Source organism: Salmo trutta, unplaced genomic scaffold, assembly GCF_901001165.1.
Source record: "Salmo trutta unplaced genomic scaffold, fSalTru1.1, whole genome shotgun sequence".
Lineage (NCBI taxonomy): Eukaryota > Metazoa > Chordata > Actinopteri > Salmoniformes > Salmonidae > Salmo > Salmo trutta.
This window is the reverse complement of record NW_021822694.1, coordinates 166,127-190,315: the sequence shown is the minus strand read 5'-3', so window position 1 is coordinate 190,315 and position 24,189 is coordinate 166,127. Positions and strand designations below refer to the sequence as shown.

The 24,189-nt window shown below is 50.7% G+C and overlaps 1 protein-coding gene across 1 annotated transcript in view; it reads left to right on the top strand.

Moving 5' to 3' along the window:
* Positions 1-24,189, top strand: part of LOC115183658 (formin-2) — a 103,381-nt gene that overhangs the window by 21,937 nt on the left and 57,255 nt on the right. Inside the window, exons 3-7 of the mRNA XM_029744763.1 lie at positions 760-916; positions 3,519-3,530; positions 4,442-4,503; positions 5,098-6,224; positions 16,920-17,064. Coding sequence (XP_029600623.1) covers positions 760-916; positions 3,519-3,530; positions 4,442-4,503; positions 5,098-6,224; positions 16,920-17,064 — 1,503 coding nt within the window. The remainder of the gene's footprint in view (positions 1-759; positions 917-3,518; positions 3,531-4,441; positions 4,504-5,097; positions 6,225-16,919; positions 17,065-24,189) is intronic.

The following is a 24,189-nucleotide window of genomic DNA, read 5'->3' as shown; positions in this document are numbered from 1 at the left end:
TGAACGTGCAGACGGGCACTAAGAACAGAACAGTGGGAACATGTCCCTAGTCAGCGCCATTATTAATGCAATGCCCCTTAAATATTTTGGAGATTTTATTTTCAAATGAGCAAGAAAAAGGCCATTCTTGAACATGGGGTGAGACATTTGTTACTAATTTGTAAATAAAGCCAGTTTGTTATTTCGAATTATTTATGTTTTTAGAGAGAGGAAAAAACTAAAACCTACAGTCATCTCATGGGTCTCCCAGTCGAGGCCGGCACGGGTATTGAACCAGCGTCTGTAGCAACACAGCCTGCACTGCTATGCAGTGTCTTAGACCGTTGTGTCACTCAGGCGCTGTACAACGTGACCGGTTAGGAGTGGCCTACAGTACTACAGTAAGAGAAAAATAACAAAAACCTTAAAACAACAGTTTTTAGTCAGTAATTCTGAAGTCGTGCACATTCTACTTAGGTTTATGTCGCCCATTAATTGTCAGACACCGTATGACCCAAAACCATAATCAGGTCTCTAGCTCCCCCTTGTGGTGGTCTGGAGTAATGACGTGGTGACGCAGGGTACCGTACTAGACCACAAATTAGCTCTAAGTCCCTCGGCATAAACTCACAACTTATAAATGAGGAACCACTATGTCCTATTGTCCCCTTACAGCATTTATATCTCCTTATCTCCTCTATTGTCCCCTTATGCTGTTTTATCTCCTTATGTCCTCATGTATGCCATATAATCTACCCTCATCTCCCTCTCTTCCCCCAGCAAGACCAGCTGTACACGTGGGCAGCGGTCAGCCAGCCCCCCCACTCCATGGAACACTTTGAGGGCCGGGCCCCCCTCCCTGGGCATCTGAAGACCCTGTGGCCCCCACCCAGACCTGTGGGAGACGATAGACCAGGCCTCATGTACACCGAAGAGGGTAGGGGCCCTCACCAAATCCATGTAGATACTATACTGTAGAGACTAGTCATATAGATACTATTATACTGTAGAGACTAGTCATATGGATACTGTAGAGACTAGTCATATAGATGCTATTATACTGTAGAGACTAGTCATATAGATGCTGTAGAGACTAGTCATATAGATACTATTATACTGTAGAGACTAGTCATATAGATACTATTATACTGTAGAGACTAGTCATATAGATACTGTAGAGACTAGTCATATAGATACTATTATACTGGAGAGACTAGTCATATAGATACTATTATACTGTAGAGACTAGTCATATAGATGCTGTAGAGACTAGTCATATAGATACTGTTATACTGGAGAGACTAGTCATATAGATACTATTATACTGTAGAGACTAGTCATATAGATGCTATTATACTGGAGACTAGTCATATAGATGCTATTATACTGTAGAGACTAGTCATATAGATACTATTATACTGTAGAGACTAGTCATATAGATACTATTATACTGTAGAGACTAGTCATATAGATACTATTATACTGTAGAGACTAGTCATATAGATACTATTATACTGTAGAGACTAGTCATATAGATACTATTATACTGTAGAGAGTAGTCATATAGATGCTGTAGAGACTAGTCGTATACATGCTGTAGAGACTAGTCGTATAGATGCTGTAGAGACTAGTCATATGGATACTGTAGAGACTAGTCATATGGATACTGTAGAGACTTGTCATATGGATACTGTAGAGACTTGTCATATGGATACTGTAGAGACTGGTCATATGGATACTGTAGAGACTGGTCATATGGATACTGTAGAGACTGGTCATATGGATACTGTAGAGACTGGTCATATGGATACTGTAGAGACTGGTCATATAGATGCTGTAGAGACTAGTCATATAGATACTATTATACTGTAGAGACTAGTCATATAGATGCTGTAGAGACTAGTCATATAGATACTGTTATACTGTAGAGACTAGTCATATGGATACTGTAGAGACTAGTCATATAGATACTATTATACTGTAGAGACTAGTCATATAGATGCTGTAGAGACTAGTCATATAGATACTATTATACTGTAGAGACTAGTCATATAGATACTATTATACTGTAGAGACTAGTCATATAGATGCTGTAGAGACTAGTCATATAGATACTGTAGAGACTAGTCATATAGATACTATTATACTGGAGAGACTAGTCATATAGATATTGTAGAGACTAGTCGTATAGATGCTATTATGCTGTAGAGACTGGTCGTGTAGATGCTGTAGGGACTAGTCGTGTAGATGCTGTAGGGACTGGTCGTGTAGATGCTGTAGGGACTGGTCGTGTAGATGCTGTAGGGACTGGTCGTGTAGATGCTGTAGGGACTGGTCGTGTAGATGCTGTAGGGACTGGTCGTGTAGATGCTGTAGATGCTGTAGGGACTGGTCGTGTAGATGCTGTAGGGACTGGTCGTGTAGATGCTGTAGGGACTGGTCGTGTAGATGCTGTAGGGACTGGTCGTGTAGATGCTGTAGGGACTGGTCGTGTAGATGCTGTAGGGACTGGTCGTGTAGATGCTGTAGGGACTGGTCGTGTAGATGCTGTAGGGACTGGTCGTGTAGATGCTGTAGGGACTGGTCGTGTAGATGCTGTAGGGACTGGTCGTGTAGATGCTGTAGGGACTGGTCGTGTAGATGCTGTAGGGACTGGTCGTGTAGATGCTGTAGGGACTGGTCGTGTAGATGCTGTAGGGACTGGTCGTGTAGATGCTGTAGGGACTGGTCGTGTAGATGCTGTAGGGACTGGTCGTGTAGATGCTGTAGGGACTGGTCGTGTAGATGCTGTAGGGACTGGTCGTGTAGATGCTGTAGGGACTGGTCGTGTAGAGGCTGTAGGGACTGGTCGTGTAGATGCTGTAGGGACTGGTCGTGTAGATGCTGTAGGGACTGGTCGTGTAGATGCTGTAGGGACTGGTCGTGTAGATGCTGTAGGGACTAGTCGTGTAGATGCTGTGATACAATACATTCTACCAAGGAGGATAGGTGCCCCTCATCAAAACAGTTACTAATTACAGGCTGTTGTTTTCACCTGTAACTCTCACTAGCACTGATTCTACAGATGGCGTCTATTTGGAAACGTTAACTTCCTCAGCCAGGGTGGAGGGCGTGTAGCCTCGTCCCTTAGCCAGGGTGGAGGGCATGTGGCCTCGTCCCTTAGCCAGGGTGGAGGTGCGGGTGGCCTTGTTCCTCAGCCAGGGTGGAGAGCGTGTGGCCTCGTCCCTTAGCCAGGGTGGAGCTTGTGGCCTTGTTCCTCGGCCATGGTGGAGGGCGTGTGGCCTCGTTCCTCGGCCAGGGTGGCGGGCGTGTGGCCTCGTTCCTCGGCCAGGGTGGAAGAGCGGGTGGCCTTGTCCCTGAGCCAGGGCGGAGTTGAGCTTCATGTTTTATACCAGGGGTTTTAAGCGGATGTTGCATCTCTGTGCCTTGAAACTAGCGTTAATTTATGACTAGCGTTGATTTTAACCCAACAGTGTAGATTTATGGAAAGCCTTGTTTCTAAACTGGATCTCTCTTCTTTCATGCTCTGATACCTTTAGAGGGCCATGAAGGTAAGTTACATTGTGAATGTGTTTCTGCATGGTCATTTAACTCTTTCTTTGTGTCCTTGCTCGTCAGTTATCGTGTGCTGTGTCCGTCTGTAGTCCCACATGCTCTTGGAAGGGCCAAGGTTGCATAGCAACGTTGAGTCAGTGCTTAGGCAGGCGAAGATGGATTGATATTCTGAGCACAGCTTTACCCTCTAATGTCCCCCCGACAAACGTCCTGTCGTCTGTCCCCTCTGTCCCGTCGTCTGTCCCCTCTGTCCCGTCGTCTGTCCCCTCTGTCCCGTCATCTGTCCCCCGACAAACGTCCCGTCGTCTGTCCCCTCTGTCCCGTCGTCTTTCCCATCTGTCCCCCGACAAGCGTCCCGTCGTCTGTCCTCTCTATCCCCCGACAAGTGTCCCGTCGTCTGTCCTCTCTATCCCCCGACAAGCGTCCCGTCGTCTGTCCCCTCTGTCCCCCGACAAGCGTCCCGTCGTCTGTCCCCTCTGTCCCGTCGTCTTTCCTCTCTGTCCCCCAACAAACATCCTGTCTTCTGTCCCGTCTGTCGTCTTTCCCCTCTGTCCCCCGCCAAACGTCCTGTCGTCTGTCCCCCGACGACAAACGTCCTGTCCTCTGTCCCCCGACAACAAAACATCCTGACACCTAAAACAATCAGGCTGCTAAATGTAATATTGCATTTTCCCTCACTATTGGTTTGATATGAAATGAGGCTTTAGACATAACAGCTTTTGATGTTCACATTTAAATGTCAATTTTCATTTAATTCTAAGAAAAAAAAACAACAATGCATGATGGTACGGATTGTGAATTGAAGTAGTCATTGTATCGTCACATATCATCCAGTAAGAATGTGGTCTGGTCTAGTTGACCGTGTGTGGTTGTAATATAGAAGTATCCTGTCTCTCTTTTCCTACAGAACACCAGGCAGCCATCTTGGGGCTGAAGAGACATCAGAGAGAAGAAGTCGGCCAACTTCAGGTCAGTCACTCTACTTTCAGACTAAGTTTGCAAAGTACCGGTTAAGATTTCCAAAATCAATAGGTAATCATCCAACCTTACCTGAGAGCGTTTCTATAAGACTGTGCAGTCTTTCCCTTTGGAGAGAATAGCATCGTATCTCTAGTCCTGAATAGCCCTGGCCTCCTTCACCTGAGTTAACCACAAGGGGGCAGCATCCACTTAGAGTTGTACTAGTTTAGTGGAATACTCTTTAATAGCAGTTATATGTGAGGGTCTTGGTGTGTGTGTGTTGACCAGTACCTGGCAGACTCAGATCTCTCCCATGTTTATTATCTATTATCATCCATATCTCCTAGAGATGATCCTTGTTGTTGAAGTATTGTCCTTCTGAAAGCCGCCATCTTGTCTTGTTCCATATGTCATTTAGCTCCTCTCCAAGAAGCTCTGCATCTAACAAAGAATATCTTGAATATAACAGTTAATATATTGCTTTAAATGTTTATATGAACACTGTTTCCTCTCGCTCTCTGGCCCCCCTCTCTCGCTCTCTGGCCCCCCTCTCTCGCTCTCTGGCCCCCCCTCTCTGGCCCCCCTCTCTCTCTGTCTCTCCAGGAGGAGTCAGTGCTGAAAACAGTGAAGCTGAAAGAGGAGCACGTCAACGTGATCCAGCAGTTAGAACAGACCATTGAGGACCTGAGGACTAAAATAGCTGAGCTGGAGGAACAGCACCCCCTGATGGACAGAGATAGTATTACCATTAAGGAGCCAGAGAGCAGTGTGGAGGGGAGTCTGTACAGGGAGGTCTGTCATGTAGACCTACAGACTGAGGAGAGGATGGCGAAGGAGGTCTGTCATGTAGACCTACAGACTGAGGAGAGGATGGCGAAGGAGGTCTGTCATGTAGACCAACAGACTGACTGTCTCCTGAGTTGTCTGGAGGCCAAGTCTGTCCAGACGTCGCCTATGGAGGGAAGCTTTAAGTTTAAAGTGCCTTTACCGGACCAGATGCCGCCACCCTTGTTTGTGAACGAGGATGGAGGAGAGTCCTCTCTGTCTTCCTCCTGTCCCATTATTCTCCCCCCAGAACTGGCCCTGTCCCTACCCATACCCTTCTCCCCCAAGGCCCCACCAGCGTTTGTCTGTACGTGCCAACAGCAGCAACAGAGGGGCAATAAACCTCCACCTCCTTTACCTGGTCACTCCATGGCTCCTCCTCCACCACCTCCTCTACCAGGGGGTGCAATGCCACCACCACCTCCTCTACCAGGGGGTGCAATGCCCCCCCCACCACCACCTCCTCCACCTCCTCTACCAGGGGGTGCAATGCCCCCACCACCTCCTCCACCACCTCTACCAGGGGGTGCAATGCCCCCACCACCACCTCCACCACCTCTACCAGGGGGTGCAATGCCCCCACCACCTCCTCCACCTCCTCTACCAGGGGGTGCAATGCCCCCACCACCTCCTCCACCACCTCTACCAGGGGGTGCATTGCCCCCACCACCACCCCCTCTCCCTGGCATGGGGATGGGTGGACCTCCTCCTCCTCCTCCTCCTCCTGGCTGTGGCCCTCCTCCACCATGTGCGCTGGGCTCCCTGGTCCCTCCGTTGCCCATGGGACTGTATGCTCTAAGCATGGCGCAGGAGAAACCTCCCCGGAAAGGAGTGGTGGAGCCTCCCAGACCCATGAAGCCTCTCTATTGGACGAGGATACAGCTCAACTCGGCTCAACACAAAAAGTAAATCAATCAATAGAAATGTATTTAATAACAAGCCGTTTTTTTATTTCAGCAGTTGTTCCTAAAGCTCTATGCTAAAAAAGTTATCATATGACAGCTATGCTAGTTACATAAGCAATCTGGACTTGTATTCAAAAAGGCTTTAGAGTAGGAGTTGTGATATAGGATCAGGTCATAAAGAGTCTCAGTAGGAGTGGTGAACTAGGATCAGGTCATAAAGAGTCTCAGTAGGAGTGGTGATCTAGGATCAGGTCATAAAGAGTCTCTCAGTAGGAGCAGGTCATAAAGAGTCCCAGTAGTAGTGGTGATCTAGGATCAGGTCATAAAGAGTCTCAGTAGGAGTGGTGATCTAGGATCAGGTCATAGTCTCAGTAGGAAGGAGTGTTGATATAGGATCAGGTCATAAAGAGTCTCCCAGTAGGAAGGAGTGGTGAACTAGGATCAGGTCATAGAGTCTCCCAGTAGGAAGGAGTGGTGATCTAGGATCAGGTCATAATGAGTCTCCCAGTAGGAGTGGTGATATAGGATCAGGTCATAAAGAGTCTCCCAGTAGGAGTGGTGATATAGGTTCAGGTCATAGTCTCAGTAGGAGTGGTGATATAGGATCAGGTCATAAAGAGTCTCCCAGTAGGAAGGAGTGGTGATATAGGATCAGGTCCCGCTTCTTCATTATGATTTAAGATGGGAAAACTGATCCTAGAGCTGCAGTGTTATTCTGAGAAGCTTTGTGTGCCTTGCTGTATTGTTTCAGACCATGTCCCCGACCTAAAGAGGAACCTGTTCAGCGTTTATGATAGTGTGGACAAGGGTGTTTCTCAAAATGCGTACTACTGTGCGCTGAGCGTGCAAAAATGGAGCGCAGGAAGGTCGGAGTATGAGTCCAAATCAAAGTTATGTGAAATGGAGGGACACTTCTAAAGATGCATACTACCATTTTGTACATGTTTTTTGAAGCATCAGTGCGCGTTTCAACCAAGTATGCGCCAGAAAAATGACGAGTACGCGTAAACGACTACGCAACGTTTCTTGAAATCAATGGCGGACATTATTTGAGCTAAAGCAATCGCATGCTAACTGGCTAGCTACTGATGTTGCCCATTTCATGTCTCTCAATATTTTAATCTTGATATGTTAAATCCATACTGTGTTAATTTTGGCATGTTTATCTGCCTACAATACATAAGAGTGCGTAGATAGCAAGCCCATAGTAAGTCAAAAGGGCTAACTGGCTAGCTGCTGCTACTATTAAGGCTAACTGGCTAGCTGCTGCTACTATTTGGGCTAACTGGCTAGCTGCTGCTACTATTAGGGCTAACTGGCTAGCTGCTGCTACTATTAGGGCTAACTGGCTAACTGCTGCTACTATTAGGGCTAACTGGCTAACTGCTGCTACTATTAGGGCTAACTGGCTAGCTGCTGCTACTATTAGGGCTAACTGGCTAGCTGCTGCTACTATTAGGGCTAACTGGCTAGCTGCTGCTACTATTAGGGCTAACTGGCTAGCTGCTGCTACTATTAGGGCTAACTGGCTAGCTGCTGCTACTATTAGGGCTAACTGGCTAGCTGCTGCTACTATTAGGGCTAACTGGCTAGCTGCTGCTACTATTAGGGCTAACTGGCTAGCTGCTGCTACTATTAGGGCTAACTGGCTAGCTGCTGCTACTATTAGGGCTAACTGCTGCTACTATTAGGGCTAGCTGCTGCTACTATTAGGGCTAGCTGCTGCTACTATTAGGGCTAGCTGCTGCTACTATTAGGGCTAGCTGCTGCTACTATTAGGGCTAGCTGCTGCTACTATTAGGGCTAGCTGCTGCTACTATTGGGGCTAGCTGCTGCTACTATTGGGGCTAGCTGCTGCTACTATTGGGGCTAGCTGCTGCTACTATTGGGGCTAGCTGCTGCTACTATTGGGGCTAGCTGCTGCTACTATTAGGGGCTAACTGGCTAGCTGCTGCTACTATTGGGGCTAGCTGCTGCTTACTATTGGGCTAGCTGCTGCTTACTATTGGGGCTAGCTGCTGCTACTATTGGGGCTAGCTGCTGCTACTATTGGGGCTAGCTGCTGCTACTATTGGGGCTAGCTGCTGCTACTATTGGGGCTAGCTGCTGCTACTATTGGGGCTAACTGGCTAGCTGCTGCTACTATTGGGGCTAGCTGCTGCTACTATTGGGGCTAGCTGCTGCTACTATTGGGGCTAGCTGCTGCTACTATTGGGGCTAGCTGCTGCTACTATTGGGGCTAGCTGCTGCTACTATTGGGGCTAGCTGCTGCTACTATTGGGGCTAGCTGCTGCTACTATTGGGGCTAGCTGCTGCTACTATTGGGGCTAGCTGCTGCTACTATTGGGGCTAGCTGCTGCTACTATTGGGGCTAGCTGCTGCTACTATTGGGGCTAGCTGCTGCTACTATTGGGGCTAGCTGCTGCTACTATTGGGGCTAGCTGCTGCTACTATTGGGGCTAGCTGCTGCTACTATTGGGGCTAGCTGCTACTACTATTGGGGCTAGCTGCTACTACTATTGGGGCTAGCTGCTGCTACTATTGGGGCTAGCTGCTGCTACTATTGGGGCTCACTGGCTAGCTACTACTATTGGGGCTCACTGGCTAGCTACTACTATTACTACTATTAGGGCTAACTGGCTAGCTGCTGCTACTATTAGGGCTAGCTGCTGCTACTATTGGGGCTAGCTGCTGCTACTATTGGGGCTAGCTGCTGCTACTATTGGGGCTAGCTGCTGCTACTATTGGGGCTAGCTGCTGCTACTATTGGGGCTAGCTGCTGCTACTATTGGGGCTAGCTGCTACTACTATTGGGGCTCACTGGCTAGCTACTACTATTACTACTATTAGGGCTCACTGGCTAGCTACTACTACTTAATGGTATGACATTAGACAAAATGCCATGATAGAGTGATTTAGCCAAGACCGTGGACATATATAGCCTTCCCTGTAGCTCAGTTGGTAGAGCATGGTGTTTGCAACACCAGGGTTGTGGGTTCATTTCCCACGGGGGGCCAGCACAGGAAAAAAAATAAAAAATGTATGAAATGTATGCATTCACTACTGTAAGTCGCTCTGGATAAGAGCGTCTGCTAAATGACTAAAAATGTAATGGGGCTAGCTGCTGCTGTCCAGTCAGATAGCCACGAAGAATTGACATCTACCTTGCATAACATTAGTTTTAGGTCGTTTTTTGCCTGTTAAACTAGCTAGATTGCCATTCACATACTGTATATCTAGCTGATAATTTTCAAGTAAAATGTTTACTTTGAGAATATCTTGTTTGGTCTCTATTGTTGCCTTTGTCCTGGCTGGAAGAAGGGTCAGTGAATGGAGAGGTGCAGAGTGAGGTAATACAGTAGGGAGTGCTGCTCAGTGTGAGGTAATACAGTAGGGGAGTGCTGCTCGGCGTGAGGTAATACAGTAGGGGAGTGATGTAATACAGTAGGGGGAGTGCTGCTCAGCGTGAGGTAATACAGTAGGGGGAGTGCTGCTCAGCGTGAGGTAATACAGTAGGGGGAGTGCTGCTCAGCGTGAGGTAATACAGTAGGGGGAGTGCTGCTCAGCGTGAGGTAATACAGTAGGGGGAGTGCTGCTCAGCGTGAGGTAATACAGTAGGGGGAGGTGCAGCGTGAGGTAATACAGTAGGGGGAGGTGCAGCGTGAGGTAATACAGTAGGGGGAGTGCTGCTCGGCGTGAGGTAATACAGTAGGGGGAGGTGCAGCGTGAGGTAATACAGTAGGGGGGTGCTGCTCGGCGTGAGGTAATACAGTAGGGGGAGTGCTGCTCGGCGTGAGGTAATACAGTAGGGGGAGGTGCAGCGTGAGGTAATACAGTAGGGGGAGGTGCAGCGTGAGGTAATACAGTAGGGGGAGTGCTGCTCAGCGTGAGGTAATACAGTAGGGGGAGTGCTGCTCAGCGTGAGGTAATACAGTAGGGGGAGGTGCAGCGTGAGGTAATACAGTAGGGGGAGGTGCAGCGTGAGGTAATACAGTAGGGGGAGTGCTGCTCGGCGTGAGGTAATACAGTAGGGGGAGGTGCAGCGTGAGGTAATACAGTAGGGGGGGTGCTGCTCGGCGTGAGGTAATACAGTAGGGGGAGTGCTGCTCGGCGTGAGGTAATACAGTAGGGGGAGGTGCAGCGTGAGGTAATACAGTAGGGGGAGTGCTGCTCAGCGTGAGGTAATACAGTAGGGGGAGTGCTGCTCAGCGTGAGGTAATACAGTAGGGGGAGTGCTGCTCAGCGTGAGGTAATACAGTAGGGGGAGTGCTGCTCAGCGTGAGGTAATACAGTAGGGGGAGTGCTGCTCAGCGTGAGGTAATACAGTAGGGGGAGTGCTGCTCAGCGTGAGGTAATACAGTAGGGGGAGTGCTGCTCAGCGTGAGGTAATACAGTAGGGGGAGTGCTGCTCAGCGTGAGGTAATACAGTAGGGGGAGTGCTGCTCAGCGTGAGGTAATACAGTAGGGGGAGTGCTGCTCAGCGTGAGGTAATACAGTAGGGGGAGTGCTGCTCAGCGTGAGGTAATACAGTAGGGGGAGTGCTGCTCAGCGTGAGGTAATACAGTAGGGGGAGTGCTGCTCAGCGTGAGGTAATACAGTAGGGGGAGTGCTGCTCAGCGTGAGGTAATACAGTAGGGGGAGTGCTGCTCAGCGTGAGGTAATACAGTAGGGGGAGTGCTGCTCAGCGTGAGGTAATACAGTAGGGGGAGGTGTAGCATGAGGTAATACAGTAGGGGGGAGTGCTGCTCGGCGTGAGGTAATACAGTAGGGGGGAGTGCTGCTCGGCGTGAGGTAATACAGTAGGGGGAGTGCTGCTCGGCGTGAGGTAATACAGTAGGGGGAGTGCTGCTCGGCGTGAGGTAATACAGTAGGGGGAGTGCTGCTCGGCGTGAGGTAATACAGTAGGGGGAGTGCTGCTCGGCGTGAGGTAATACAGTAGGGGGAGTGCTGCTCGGCGTGAGGTAATACAGTAGGGGGAGTGCTGCTCGGCGTGAGGTAATACAGTAGGGGGAGTGCTGCTCGGCGTGAGGTAATACAGTAGGGGGAGTGCTGCTCGGCGTGAGGTAATACAGTAGGGGGAGTGCTGCTCGGCGTGAGGTAATACAGTAGGGGGAGTGCTGCTCGGCGTGAGGTAATACAGTAGGGGGAGTGCTGCTCGGCGTGAGGTAATACAGTAGGGGGAGTGCTTGCTCGGCGTGAGGTAATACAGTAGGGGGAGTGCTGCTCGGCGTGAGGTAATACAGTAGGGGGGAGTGCTGCTCGGCGTGAGGTAATACAGTAGGGGGAGGTGCAGCGTGAGGTAATACAGTAGGGGGAGTGCTGCTCGGCGTGAGGTAATACAGTAGGGGGAGGTGCAGCGTGAGGTAATACAGTAGGGGGAGTGCTGCTCGGCGTGAGGTAATACAGTAGGGGGAGGTGCAGCGTGAGGTAATACAGTAGGGGAGTGCTGCTCGGCGTGAGGTAATACAGTAGGGGGAGGTGCTGCTCGGCGTGAGGTAATACAGTAGGGGGAGTGCTGCTCGGCGTGAGGTATACAGTAGGGGGAGTGCTGCTTCGGCGTGAGGTATACAGTAGGGGGAGTGCTGCTCGGCGTGAGGTAATACAGTAGGGGGAGTGCTGCTCGGCGTGAGTAATACAGTAGGGGGAGGTGCAGCGTGAGGTAATACAGTAGGGGGAGGTGCAGCGTGAGGTAATACAGTAGGGGGAGGTGCTGCTCGGCGTGAGGTAATACAGTAGGGGGAGGTGCAGCGTGAGGTAATACAGTAGGGGAGTGCTGCTCAGCGTGAGGTAATACAGTAGGGGGTGCTGCTCCAGCGTGCAGGTAATACAGTAGGGGGGTGCTGCTCAGCGTGAGGTAAATACAGTAGGGGGAGTGCTGCTCAGCGTGAGGTAATACAGTAGGGGGAGTGCTGCTCAGCGTGAGGTAATACAGTAGGGGGAGTGCTGCTCAGCGTGAGGTAATACAGTAGGGGGAGTGCTGCTTAGCGTGAGGTAATACAGTAGGGGAGGGCTGCTCGGCGTGAGGTAATACAGTAGGGGGAGGGCTGCTCGGCGTGAGGTAATACAGTAGGGGGAGGGCTGCTCGGCGTGAGGTAATACAGTAGGGGGAGGTGCTGCTCGGCGTGAGGTAATACAGTAGGGTGGGAGTGCTGCTCGGCGTGAGGTAATACAGTAGGGGGAGTGCTGCTCGGCGTGAGGTAATACAGTAGGGGGAGTGCTGCTCGGCGTGAGGTAATACAGTAGGGGGAGTGCTGCTCGGCGTGAGGTAATACAGTAGGGGGGAGTGCTGCTCGGCGTGAGGTAATACAGTAGGGGGAGGTGTAGCATGAGGTAATACAGTAGGGGGGAGTGCTGCTCAGCGTGAGGTAATACAGTAGGGGGGAGTGCTGCTCAGCGTGAGGTAATACAGTAGGGGGGAGTGCTGCTCAGCGTGAGGTAATACAGTAGGGGGAGTGCTGCTCAGCGTGAGGTAATACAGTAGGGGGGAGTGCTGCTCAACGTGAGGTAATACAGTAGGGGGAGTGCTGCTCGGCGTGAGGTAATACAGTAGGGGGAGGGCTGCTCGGCGTGAGGTAATACAGTAGGGGGAGTGCTGCTCGGCGTGAGGTAATACAGTAGGGGGAGGTGCTGCTCTGCGTGAGGTAATACAGTAGGGGGAGTGCTGCTCGGCGTGAGGTAATACAGTAGGGGGAGTGCTGCTCGGCGTGAGGTAATACAGTAGGGGGGAGTGCTGCTCGGCGTGAGGTAATACAGTAGGGGGAGGTGTAGCATGAGGTAATACAGTAGGGGGGAGTGCTGCTCAGCGTGAGGTAATACAGTAGGGGGGAGTGCTGCTCAGCGTGAGGTAATACAGTAGGGGGGAGTGCTGCTCAGCGTGAGGTAATACAGTAGGGGGGAGTGCTGCTCAGCGTGAGGTAATACAGTAGGGGGGAGTGCTGCTCGGCGTGAGGTAATACAGTAGGGGGAGTGTTGCTCAGCGTGAGGTAATACAGTATAGGGAGTGCCGCTCGGCGTGAGGTAATACAGTAGGGGGAGTGCTGCTCGGCGTGAGGTAATACAGTAGGGGGGAGTGCTGCTCGGCGTGAGGTAATACAGTAGGGGGAGTGTTGCTCGGCGTGAGGTAATACAGTAGAGGGAGTGCCGCTCGGCGTGAGGTAATACAGTAGGGGGAGTGCCGCTCGGCGTGAGGTAATACAGTAGGGGAAGGTGCAGCGTGAGGTAATACAGTAGGGGGAGTGCTGCTCGGCGTGAGGTAATACAGTAGGGGGAGTGCTGCTCAGCGTGAGGTAATACAGTAGAGGGAGTGCTGCTCAGCGTGAGGTAATACAGTAGGGGGAGTGAGGTAATACAGTAGAGGGAGTGCTGCTCAGCGTGAGGTAATACAGTAGGGGGAGTGCTGCTCAGCGTGAGGTAATACAGTAGGGGGAGTGCTGCTCAGCGTGAAGTAATACAGTAGGGGGAGTGTTGCTCAGCGTGAGGTAATACAGTAGAGGGAGTGCTGCTCAGCGTGAGGTAATACAGTAGAGGGAGGTGCAGCGTGAGGTAATACAGTAGGGGGAGTGAGGTAATACAGTAGAGGGAGTGCTGCTCAGCGTGAGGTAATACAGTAGAGGGGAGTGCTGCTCAGCGTGAGGTAATACAGTAGGGGGAGTGCTGCTCAGCGTGAGGTAATCCAGTAGGGGGAGTGCTGCTCAGCGTGAGGTAATACAGTAGGGGGAGTGCTGCTCGGCGTGAGGTAATACAGTAGGGGGAGTGCTGCTCGGCGTGAGGTAATACAGTAGGGGGAGTGCTGCTCGGCGTGAGGTAATACAGTAGGGGGAGTGCTGCTCAGCGTGAGGTAATACAGTAGGGGGAGGTGCAGCGTGAGGTAATACAGTAGGGGGAGGTGCAGCATGAGGTAATACAGTAGGGGGAGTGCTGCTCGGCGTGAGGTAATACAGTAGGGGGAGGTGCAGCGTGAGGTAATACAGTAGGGGGAGGTGCAGCGTGAGGTAATACAGTAGGGGGAGTGCTGCTCGGCGTGAGGTAATACAGTAGGGGGAGTGCTGCTCGGCGTGAGGTAATACAGTAGGGGGAGGTGCAGCGTGAGGTAATACAGTAGGGGGAGGTGCAGCGTGAGGTAATACAGTAGGGGGAGTGCTGCTCAGCGTGAGGGTAATACAGTAGGGGGGGTGCTGCTCAGCGTGAGGTAATACAGTAGGGGGAGTGCTGCTCAGCGTGAGGTAATACAGTAGGGGGAGTGCTGCTCAGCGTGAGGTAATACAGTAGGGGGAGTGCTGCTCAGCGTGAGGTAATACAGTAGGGGGAGTGCTGCTCAGCGTGAGGTAATACAGTAGGGGAAGTGCTGCTCGGCGTGAGGTAATATAGTAGGGGGAGGTGCAGCGTGAGGTAATACAGTAGGGGGAGTGCTGCTCAGCGTGAGGTAATACAGTAGGGGGAGTGCTGCTCAGCGTGAGGTAATACAGTAGGGGGAGTGCTGCTCGGTGTGAGGTAATACAGTAGGGGGAGGTGCTGCTCGGCGTGAGGTAATACAGTAGGGGGAGTGCTGCTCGGCGTGAGGTAATACAGTAGGGGGAGTGCTGCTCAGCGTGAGGTAATACAGTAGGGGGGAGTGCTGCTCGGCGTGAGGTAATACAGTAGGGGGAGGTGTAGCATGAGGTAATACAGTAGGGGGAGTGCTGCTCAGCGTGAGGTAATACAGTAGAGGGAGTGCTGCTCAGCGTGAGGTAATACAGTAGGGGGAGTGAGGTAATACAGTAGAGGGAGTGCTGCTCAGCGTGAGGTAATACAGTAGGGGGAGTGCTGCTCAGCGTGAGGTAATACAGTAGGGGGAGTGCTGCTCAGCGTGAGGTAATACAGTAGGGGGAGTGCTGCTCAGCGTGAGGTAATACAGTAGGGGGAGTGTTGCTCAGCGTGAGGTAATACAGTAGAGGGAGTGCTGCTCAGCGTGAGGTAATACAGTAGAGGGAGGTGCAGTGTGAGGTAATACAGTAGGGGGAGTGAGGTAATACAGTAGAGGGAGTGCTGCTCAGCAATACAGTAGGGGGAGTGCTGCTCAGCGTGAGGTAATACAGTAGGGGGAGTGTTGCTCAGCGTGAGGTAATACAGTAGAGGGAGTGCTGCTCAGCGTGAGGTAATACAGTAGAGGGAGGTGCAGCGTGAGGTAATACAGTAGGGGGAGTGAGGTAATACAGTAGAGGGAGTGCTGCTCAGCGTGAGGTAATACAGTAGGGGGAGTGCTGCTCAGCGTGAGGTAATACAGTAGAGGGAGTGCTGCTCAGCGTGAGGTAATACAGTAGGGGGAGTGCTGCTCAGCGTGAGGTAATCCAGTAGGGGGAGTGCTGCTCAGCGTGAGGTAATACAGTAGGTGGAGTGCTGCTCGGCGTGAGGTAATACAGTAGAGGGAGTGCTGCTCAGCGTGAGGTAATACAGTAGGGGGAGTGCTGCTCGGCCTGAGGTAATACAGTAGGGGGAGTGCTGCTCAGCGTGAGGTAATACAGTAGGGGGAGTGCTGCTCAGCGTGAGGTAATACAGTAGGGGGAGTGCTGCTCAGCGTGAGGTAATACAGTAGGGGGAGGTGCAGGTTGAGGTAATACAGTAGGGTGAGTGCTGCTCAGCGTGAGGTATTACAGTAGGGGGAGTGCTGCTAAGCGTGAGGTAATACAGTAGGGGGAGTGCTGCTGTAATTGTAGGTTTTATGTGTTCTCCACTCTCTCGTCTTCAGATGAACGAACTCGGAGCGTGAGAGCGCGGAGCACGGTAGAATGCATATTGAGAAACACCATTTACACAGTTAAATGAAAGATATTTGTGTTGGAAGCGTGACGCCGATGTTTGAATGATAAACTGGTGTCGTACAGGCAGCGTGTGGTTAGACTCTTGCTGGCTGGAGAAAACCTTTTTTTGGAGGTATTTTGAATACAAACGGGTTTGAATTTTTAACCATGGAACAAGAAATGCCAAGCTGGTTAAACTGACAATGTGACAGTCTAGGAAAACCAAGCTAGAGGCAGAGTGATACTTTTACCCCCCCCCCGCAGTACTGACACCGATTGATGGTAGATTGGATACTTAGTCAGTTGTTTTTAACGGAGATGGATTGATTTGTTGTCACAATATCGAAATGAGATTTGGACAAAAAAATGATGATATTTCTCACTCAATTTGTAGTGCTGGAACTCATGTGTATACTGAACAAAAATATAAGCACAATCATTTCAAAGATTTTACTGAGTTACAGTTCATGTAAGGAAATCGGTCAATTTAAATAAATTAACTAGGCCGTAATATATGAAGGCCGGGGGCACAGACGGGCCTGGGAGGGAATAGGCCTCCCAATTTGGTTGAGAAATGAACAACAAATTCTCTGGCAATGACTGGTGGACATTCCTGCAGTCAGCATGCCGATTTCCACGGTTCTTCAAATGCGAGACATTTGTTGCATTGTGTTGTGACAAAAATGGCACATTTTTAGAGTGGCCTTTCGTTAGTCCCCAGCACAAGGTACACCTGTGTATCGATCATGCTTTTTTTAATCAGCTTCTTGATAAAAGAGAAATTCTGACTAACATGATGTCAACGAATATGTGCACATAATTTGAGTGAAATAAGGTTTTTTGTACTGTCTGGAACATTTCTGGTATCTTTAGTAAAGATCGAACGGTCACAACCTCACTAACTCTTCCCTCATCCTAGAGAGGTGAGCACGTCGCTGGTCTGGGACAAGATACAGGAGCCTGACGTGAACTTTGATGAGTTCGTAGAGCTGTTCTCCAAGACTGCTGTGAAAGAGAAGAAGAAACCCCTGTCAGATACCATCACAAAGTCTAAAGCCAAACAGGTGAGATCAGATACGACACCTGTCCTATCGCCCCCTGTCCTGTCCTATCGCCCCCTGTCCTGTCCCCGTACCCCTGTCCTATCGCCCCTTGTCCTGTCCTATCGCCCCCTGTCCTGTCCCCGTACCCCAGTCCTATTACCCCAGTCCTATTTTCCCGTGTCCCAGTACCCCCTGTCCAATCGTCCTGTCCTATCGTCCTGTTTAATTGTCCTATCACCCTCATGTTTATGTAGGAGTTTTCCTCTATTTCATCCTTCCTTCCAGATGTTCTGTTCTCCTTCAGTTGAACTGTCTGGGTTCTGGGGGTTTCAACTGAACTGGGAACTGTCTGGGTTCTGGGGGTTTCAACTGAACTGGGAACTGTCTGGGTTCTGGGGGTTTCAACTGAACTGGGAACTGTCTGGGTTCTGGGGGTTTCAACTGAACTGGGAACTGTCTGGGTTCTGGGGGGTTTCAACTGAACTGGGAACTGTCTGGGTTCTGGGGGGTTTCAACTGAACTGGGAACTGTCTGGGTTCTGGGGGTTTCAACTGAACTGGGAACTCTCTGGGTTCTGGGGGGTTTCAACTGAACTGGGAACTCTCTGGGTTCTGGGGGGTTTCAACTGAACTGGGAACTCTCTGGGTTCTGGGGGGTTCAACTGAACTGGGAACTGTCTGGGTTCTGGGGGTTCAACTGAACTGGGAACTGTCTGGGTTCTGGGGGGTTCAACTGAACTGGGAACTGTCTGGGTTCTGGGGGGTTCAACTGAACTGGGAACTGTCTGGGTTCTGGGGGGTTCAACTGAACTGGGAACTGTCTGGGTTCTGGGGGGTTCAACTGAACTGGGAACTGTCTGGGTTCTGGGGGGTTCAACTGAACTGGGAACTCTCTGGGTTCTGGGGGGTTTCAACTGAACTGGGAACTGTCTGGGTTCTGGGGGTTTCAACTGAACTGGGAACTCTCTGGGTTCTGGGGGGTTTCAACTGAACTGGGAACTGTCTGGGTTCTGGGGGGTTCAACTGAACTGGGAACTGTCTGGGTTCTGGGGGGTTTCAACTGAACTGGGAACTGTCTGGGTTCTGGGGGGTTTCAACTGAACTGGGAACTGTCTGGGTTCTGGGGGGTTCAGCTGAACTGGGAACTGTCTGGGTTCTGGGAATGGATGTGATTAAAGGTCCCTACCGCTTTAGGCCCAGTTCTCCACTACTAAACATTTGCGTAGAATTACTGACTGTCCTTCCTGAGGAGGACGTCACGGTCTGAGCTTCAGTCCTGGCTCTGCGTCTCTGTCTGAGCTTCAGTCCTGGCTCTGCGTCTCTGTCTGAGCTTCAGTCCTGGCTCTGCGTCTCTGTCTGAGGATCAGTCCTTTTTGATCAGGGCCCTTTATGTAAGGATGCCATTGTGGAGGCAGGCCATGTAGCCCAGTCTAACCATCTATAAACCATGTTCAGATGATGGGATTACATCAGAGCTCCGTAGAGCTTGGTGTTTTGACAGGCCGTTCAAGTCACACTGTGTTTTGACTGGAAGTAGCAGAACGAGGATCTGTCATCAATAAAGAACAACACTGCAGCGACCAGTAAAGCCCACACACACACACACTCACACTCACACTCACACTCACACACACACACCAGTCTGTAGCTGATCTGAGCAGTCCTGGCCTGTATAGAGGTTCTGGCTGAGGTTCTGTCCTGGCCTGTATAGTGGTTCTGTCTGAGGTTCTGTCCTGTATAGTGGTTCTGGCTGAGGTTCTGTCCTGGCCTGTATAGTGGTTCTGGCTGAGGTTCTGTCCTGGCCTGTATAGTGGTTCTGTCCTGGCCTGTATAGTGGTTCTGGCTGAGGTTCTGTCCTGGCCTGTATAGTGGTTCTGGCTGAGGTTCTGTCCTGGCCTGTATAGTGGTTCTGGCTGAGGTTCTGGCCTGGCCTGTATAGTGGTTCTGGCTGAGGTTCTGGCCTGGCCTGTATAGTGTGGTTCTGGCCTGGCCTGTGTACTGGTTCTGGCCTGTATAGTGGTTCTGGCTGAGGTTCTGTCCTGGCCTGTATAGTGTGGTTCTGGCCTGGCCTGTATACTGGTTCTGGCCTGTATAGTGGCTCTGGCTGAGGTTCTGTCCTGGCCTGTATTGAGGTTCTGGCCTGTATAGTGTGGTTCTGAGGTTCTGTCCTGTCCTGGCCTGTATAGTGGTTCTGTCTGAGGTTCTGTCCTGGCCTGTATAGTGGCTCGGTCTGAGGTTCTGTCCTGGCCTGTATAGAGGTTCTGAGGTTCTGTCCTGGCCTGTATAGTGTGGTTCTGAGGTTCTGTCCTGTCCTGGCCTGTATAGTGGCTCAGTCTGAGCTTCTGTCCTGGCCTGTATAGTGTGGCTCGGTCTGAGGTTCTGTCCTGGCCTGTATAGTGTGGTTCTGAGGTTCTGTCCTGTCCTGGCCTGTATAGTGGCTCAGTCTGAGGTTCTGTCCTGGCCTGTATAGTGTGGTTCTGTCTGAGGTTCTGTCCTGGCTCGGTGGCTCTGTATTGTTTTATTTCTAACATTAACTTATTAAATATTGCCCTTTTTTAAAATACTATTTTCCTGAGCCAATCTTTTCTTAAGCCTTATTTTAAGGATGGAGCCCCGTCACTTGTTTGTCTTCTGAAGTTGTCTTGTGGGTAGACCTAAATCTGGATGCTATTTGAGTTACCAGATAAAGTGTTTGGGGAATTTTAAGTTGTTTCAGCGATTTTTGACTTCAAATACTCTGGTAAAGAATCGTTTAAACTTTGAAGTCGTCCCAGTCCCATAGAGGATGATTGCAGTTAGCGGTCCATGTTTAAAACATTTCCTTAGATACTGATTGGAATAAATGGTATCCTTTATCCCCTCCCTGCTAGCTGCCAGAGGTTTACCCGCAAAACATTTTATTTGAATAAAGTAACATGTTTTTGTTAGTTTAATTCCGGTCGGCATGCCAGCTTATAGGAAGTGTTTACGTTGGGATTTATCAAATCATTGTTTTGCAGTTTAGTCAGATTTGAAGATCTGTTTTGAGGAACCTGATTTACGTTAAAAAGAGGAGAAAATGGCTGAGGATTAATGAGAGGTTTGCATGTTAATGTGTGAAATGCCGGTGCTGATGTCATAGCCCAGGTGGGTCTGTTAAAACACAGCCGTAGGTAGACTGTTTATTTACATTTACGTCATTTAGCAGACGCTCTCATCCAGAGCGACTTACAGTGGTGGATGCATACATTTCATACATTTATTATTATTTTTTTTTTTCTTCTCTGTACTGGTCCCCCGTGGGAATCGAACCCACAACCCTGGCGTTGCAAACACCATGCTCTACCAACTGAGCCACACGGGACCACATTTCTAACGCCACTACAATTTTTCTTTTATTGAAAAGCCTTACCAATATTTACTTTAAATTAATTGACTAAATATGCTGTTTATTTATTTTAGGGACATATATATTAGGGTAGAAGTTTTAAGAGAATTTAATCATTCTATTCATTTTGTTTTCGGCGGTTTCATTCCCCCATCCCCCCCTATCAAAGTATGTATCATTTCATACACACTGGTAAATATATGGTTTTACCTCATCAATGATCTGAGATAAAGCCCCCCCCCCCCCCTCTTTCCATTGTTTATGGTCTAGGCCCAGTCTGACGTCATGGCTGTTGTTGTCAGTCAGCACCTCTCTGGCTCCTAGCTGGATGTGTTGAATTTTAAAACAGACAGTCACTTCTTCTGTTTACTGTGTGGTCACAGACGTAAGACCAGGTGCCATTTTGTTTTTTTCTATCTGTTAAGCATCAGAGTAAGTGCTGTTCTGGGGTCAGGTTCTTACCCTGACCAAGTACACTTTCATTTTCATTTATCTAAAAAAGGCACTGATCCTAGATCAGCTCTGTTACTCAGACGTTTGATAGATCCGGTCCCAGAGCTCTAACATTACCCACGTCCTGCCGTCCAGGTGAGGCTTGTTTCCTCTCCCGTCCAGGTGAGGCTCGTTTCCTCTCCCGTCCAGGTGAGGCTCGTTTCCTCTCCCGTCCAGGTGAGGCTCGTTTCCTCTCCCGTCCAGGTGAGGCTCGTTTCCTCTCCCGTCCAGGTGAGGCTCGTTTCCTCTCCCGTCCAGGTGAGGCTCGTTTCCTCTCCCGTCCAGGTGAGGCTCGTTTCCTCTCCCGTCCAGGTGAGGCTCGTTTCCTCCATACCCTTGTAGAGCAGAACTGCCGTTCTTACGGAGTCTGTTTATTTGGTAACATCTTGGTGGTTTTGGTCCTGGTGACACGGCGACACACCGACCAACCCGGCGGGGGGGGGGGGGGGGTAGAGCGAGAGAAGGGGACGTTATTCACGGTCATCTGATGACTTCCTGAAGGGAAAGTTTGTCCGTACGTAATAGAGGTCTGTTTAGATGGAGAATGTTTCCAGCTGCTGACGCAGGGTGCCAGGCGGGGGGGCAGGCAGGTCAACGTGGTGCTGAGTCGCAGTAGAAAACTGACCATTGTCTTGACTTTCTGATCAATCAGACAACATAGTTTCAAACATTGTTTTTTGTTTTCTTGGTCTCTGGGCTCTCCACAGTAAACACGGTGTTGCTCCAGTCTCTGGGCTGCACAGTAAACACAGCGTTGCTCCAGTCTCTGGGCTCTCCAGAGTAAACACGGTGTTGCTCCAGTCTCTGGGCTCTCCAGAGTAAACACGGTGTTGCTCCAGTCTCTGGGCTCTCCAGAGTAAACAGTGTTGCTCCAGTCTCTGGGCTGCACAGTAAACACAGCGTTGCTCCAGTCTCCACAGTAAACACAGCGTTGCTCCAGTCTCTGGGCTCTCCACAGTAAACCCAGCGATGCTCCAGTCTCTGGGCTCTCCACAGTAAACACAGCGTTGCTCCAGTCTCTGGGCTCTCCACAGTAAACACAGCGTTGCTCCAGTCTCTGGGCTCTCCACAGTAAACACAGTGTTGCTCCAGTCTCTGGGCTCTCCACAATATAAACACAGCGTTGCTCCAGTCTCTGGGCTCTCCACAGTATAAACACAGCGATGCTCCAGTCTCTGGGCTCTGCATGGTCAATCCCACGTCTGCAGTGGCCGTGCATCATTTACTGCGATAGGGCCTCTGCAGAAGTCAGGGCATTCGCACTTCGCAGAGCCTGTTGTGAAGGATTAATACAGGACCTCCTGCCCTCACCTTCCGTCAACCAATCACATCAATGCGGAGCTATACAGAGCCCTCCTCATTGTTAGAGAACTTGAGGTGCCCAGCGACGGGGTACGGAGCTCAATTTGTCTTCTGCCTCCAGAGGCTCAGCGTAGCGTCACACCCTCCGGACGGCGACGCAGACCACATTTTCAGATCAAACATCAATTGGCTTTAAGACACACTGCTGCAGTCCTGTGGTGAGGTCACCGTGGGTTCCTCTCTCTCTCTCCTAGTAGACCTGACCTGTGTGAGGTCACCGTGGGTTCCCCTCTCTCTCTCTCCTAGTAGACCTGACCTGTGTGAGGTCACCGTGGGTTCCTCTCTCTCTCTCTCAGTAGACCTGACCTGTGTGAGGTCACCGTGGGTTCCTCTCTCTCTCAGTAGACCTGACCTGTGTGAGGTCACCGTGGGTTCCTCCCTCTCTCTCCTAGTAGACCTGACCTGAGTGAGGTCACCGTGGGTTCCTCCCTCTCTCTCCTAGTAGACCTGACCTGAGTGAGGTCACCGTGGGTTCCTCTCTCTCTCTCCTAGTAGACCTGACCTGTGTGAGATTACCATGGGTTCCTCTCTCTCTCTCCTAGTAGACCTGACCTGTGTGAGGTCACCATGGGTTCCTCTCTCTCTCTCTCCTAGTAGACCTGACCTGTGTGAGGTCACCGTGGGTTCCTCTCTCTCTCCTAGTAGACCTGACCTGTGTGAGGTCACCGTGGGTTCCTCTCTCTCTCTCTCTCTCCTAGTAGACCTGACCTGTGTGAGGTCACCGTGGGTTCCTCTCTCTCTCCTAGTAGACCTGACCTGTGTGAGGTCACCATGGGTTCCTCTCTCTCTCTCCTAGTAGACCTGACCTGTGTGAGGTCACCGTGGGTTCCTCTCTCTCTCCTAGTAGTCCTGACCTGTGTGAGGTCACCGTGGGGTCCCCTCTCTCTCCTAGTAGACCTGACCTGTGTGAGGTCACCATGGGTTCCTCTCTCTCTCTCCTAGTAGACCTGACCTGTGTGAGGTCACCGTGGGTTCCTCTCTCTATCTCTCTCTCCTAGTAGACCTGACCTGTGTGAGGTCACCGTGGGTTCCTCTCTCTCTCTCTCCTAGTAGACCTGACCTGTGTGAGATCACCGTGGGTTCCTCTCTCTCTCTCTCTCTCTCTCTCTCTCTCCTAGTAGACCTGACCTGTGTGAGATCACCGTGGGTTCCTCTCTCTCTCCTAGTAGACCTGACCTGAGTGAGGTCACCATGGGTTCCTCTCTCTCTCCTAGTAGACCTGACCTGTGTGAGGTCACCGTGGGTTCCTCTCTCTCTCTCCTAGTAGACCTGACCTGTGTGAGGTCACCATGGGTTCCTCTCTCTCTCTCCTAGTAGACCTGACCTGTGTGAGGTCACCGTGGGTTCCTCTCTCTCTCCTAGTAGTCCTGACCTGTGTGAGGTCACCGTGGGGTCCCCTCTCTCTCCTAGTAGACCTGACCTGTGTGAGGTCACCATGGGTTCCTCTCTCTCTCTCCTAGTAGACCTGACCTGTGTGAGGTCACCGTGGGTTCCTCTCTCTATCTCTCTCTCCTAGTAGACCTGACCTGTGTGAGGTCACCGTGGGTTCCTCTCTCTCTCTCTCCTAGTAGACCTGACCTGTGTGAGATCACCGTGGGTTCCTCTCTCTCTCTCTCTCTCTCTCTCTCTCCTAGTAGACCTGACCTGTGTGAGATCACCGTGGGTTCCTCTCTCTCTCCTAGTAGACCTGACCTGAGTGAGGTCACCATGGGTTCCTCTCTCTCTCCTAGTAGACCTGACCTGTGTGAGGTCACCGTGGGTTCCTCTCTCTCTCTCCTAGTAGACCTGACCTGTGTGAGGTCACCGTGGGTTCCCCTCTCTCTCTCTCCTAGTAGACCTGACCTGTGTGAGGTCACCGTGGGTTCCCCCCTCTCGCTCTCCTAGTAGACCTGACCTGTGTGAGGTCACCATGGGTTTCTCTCTCTC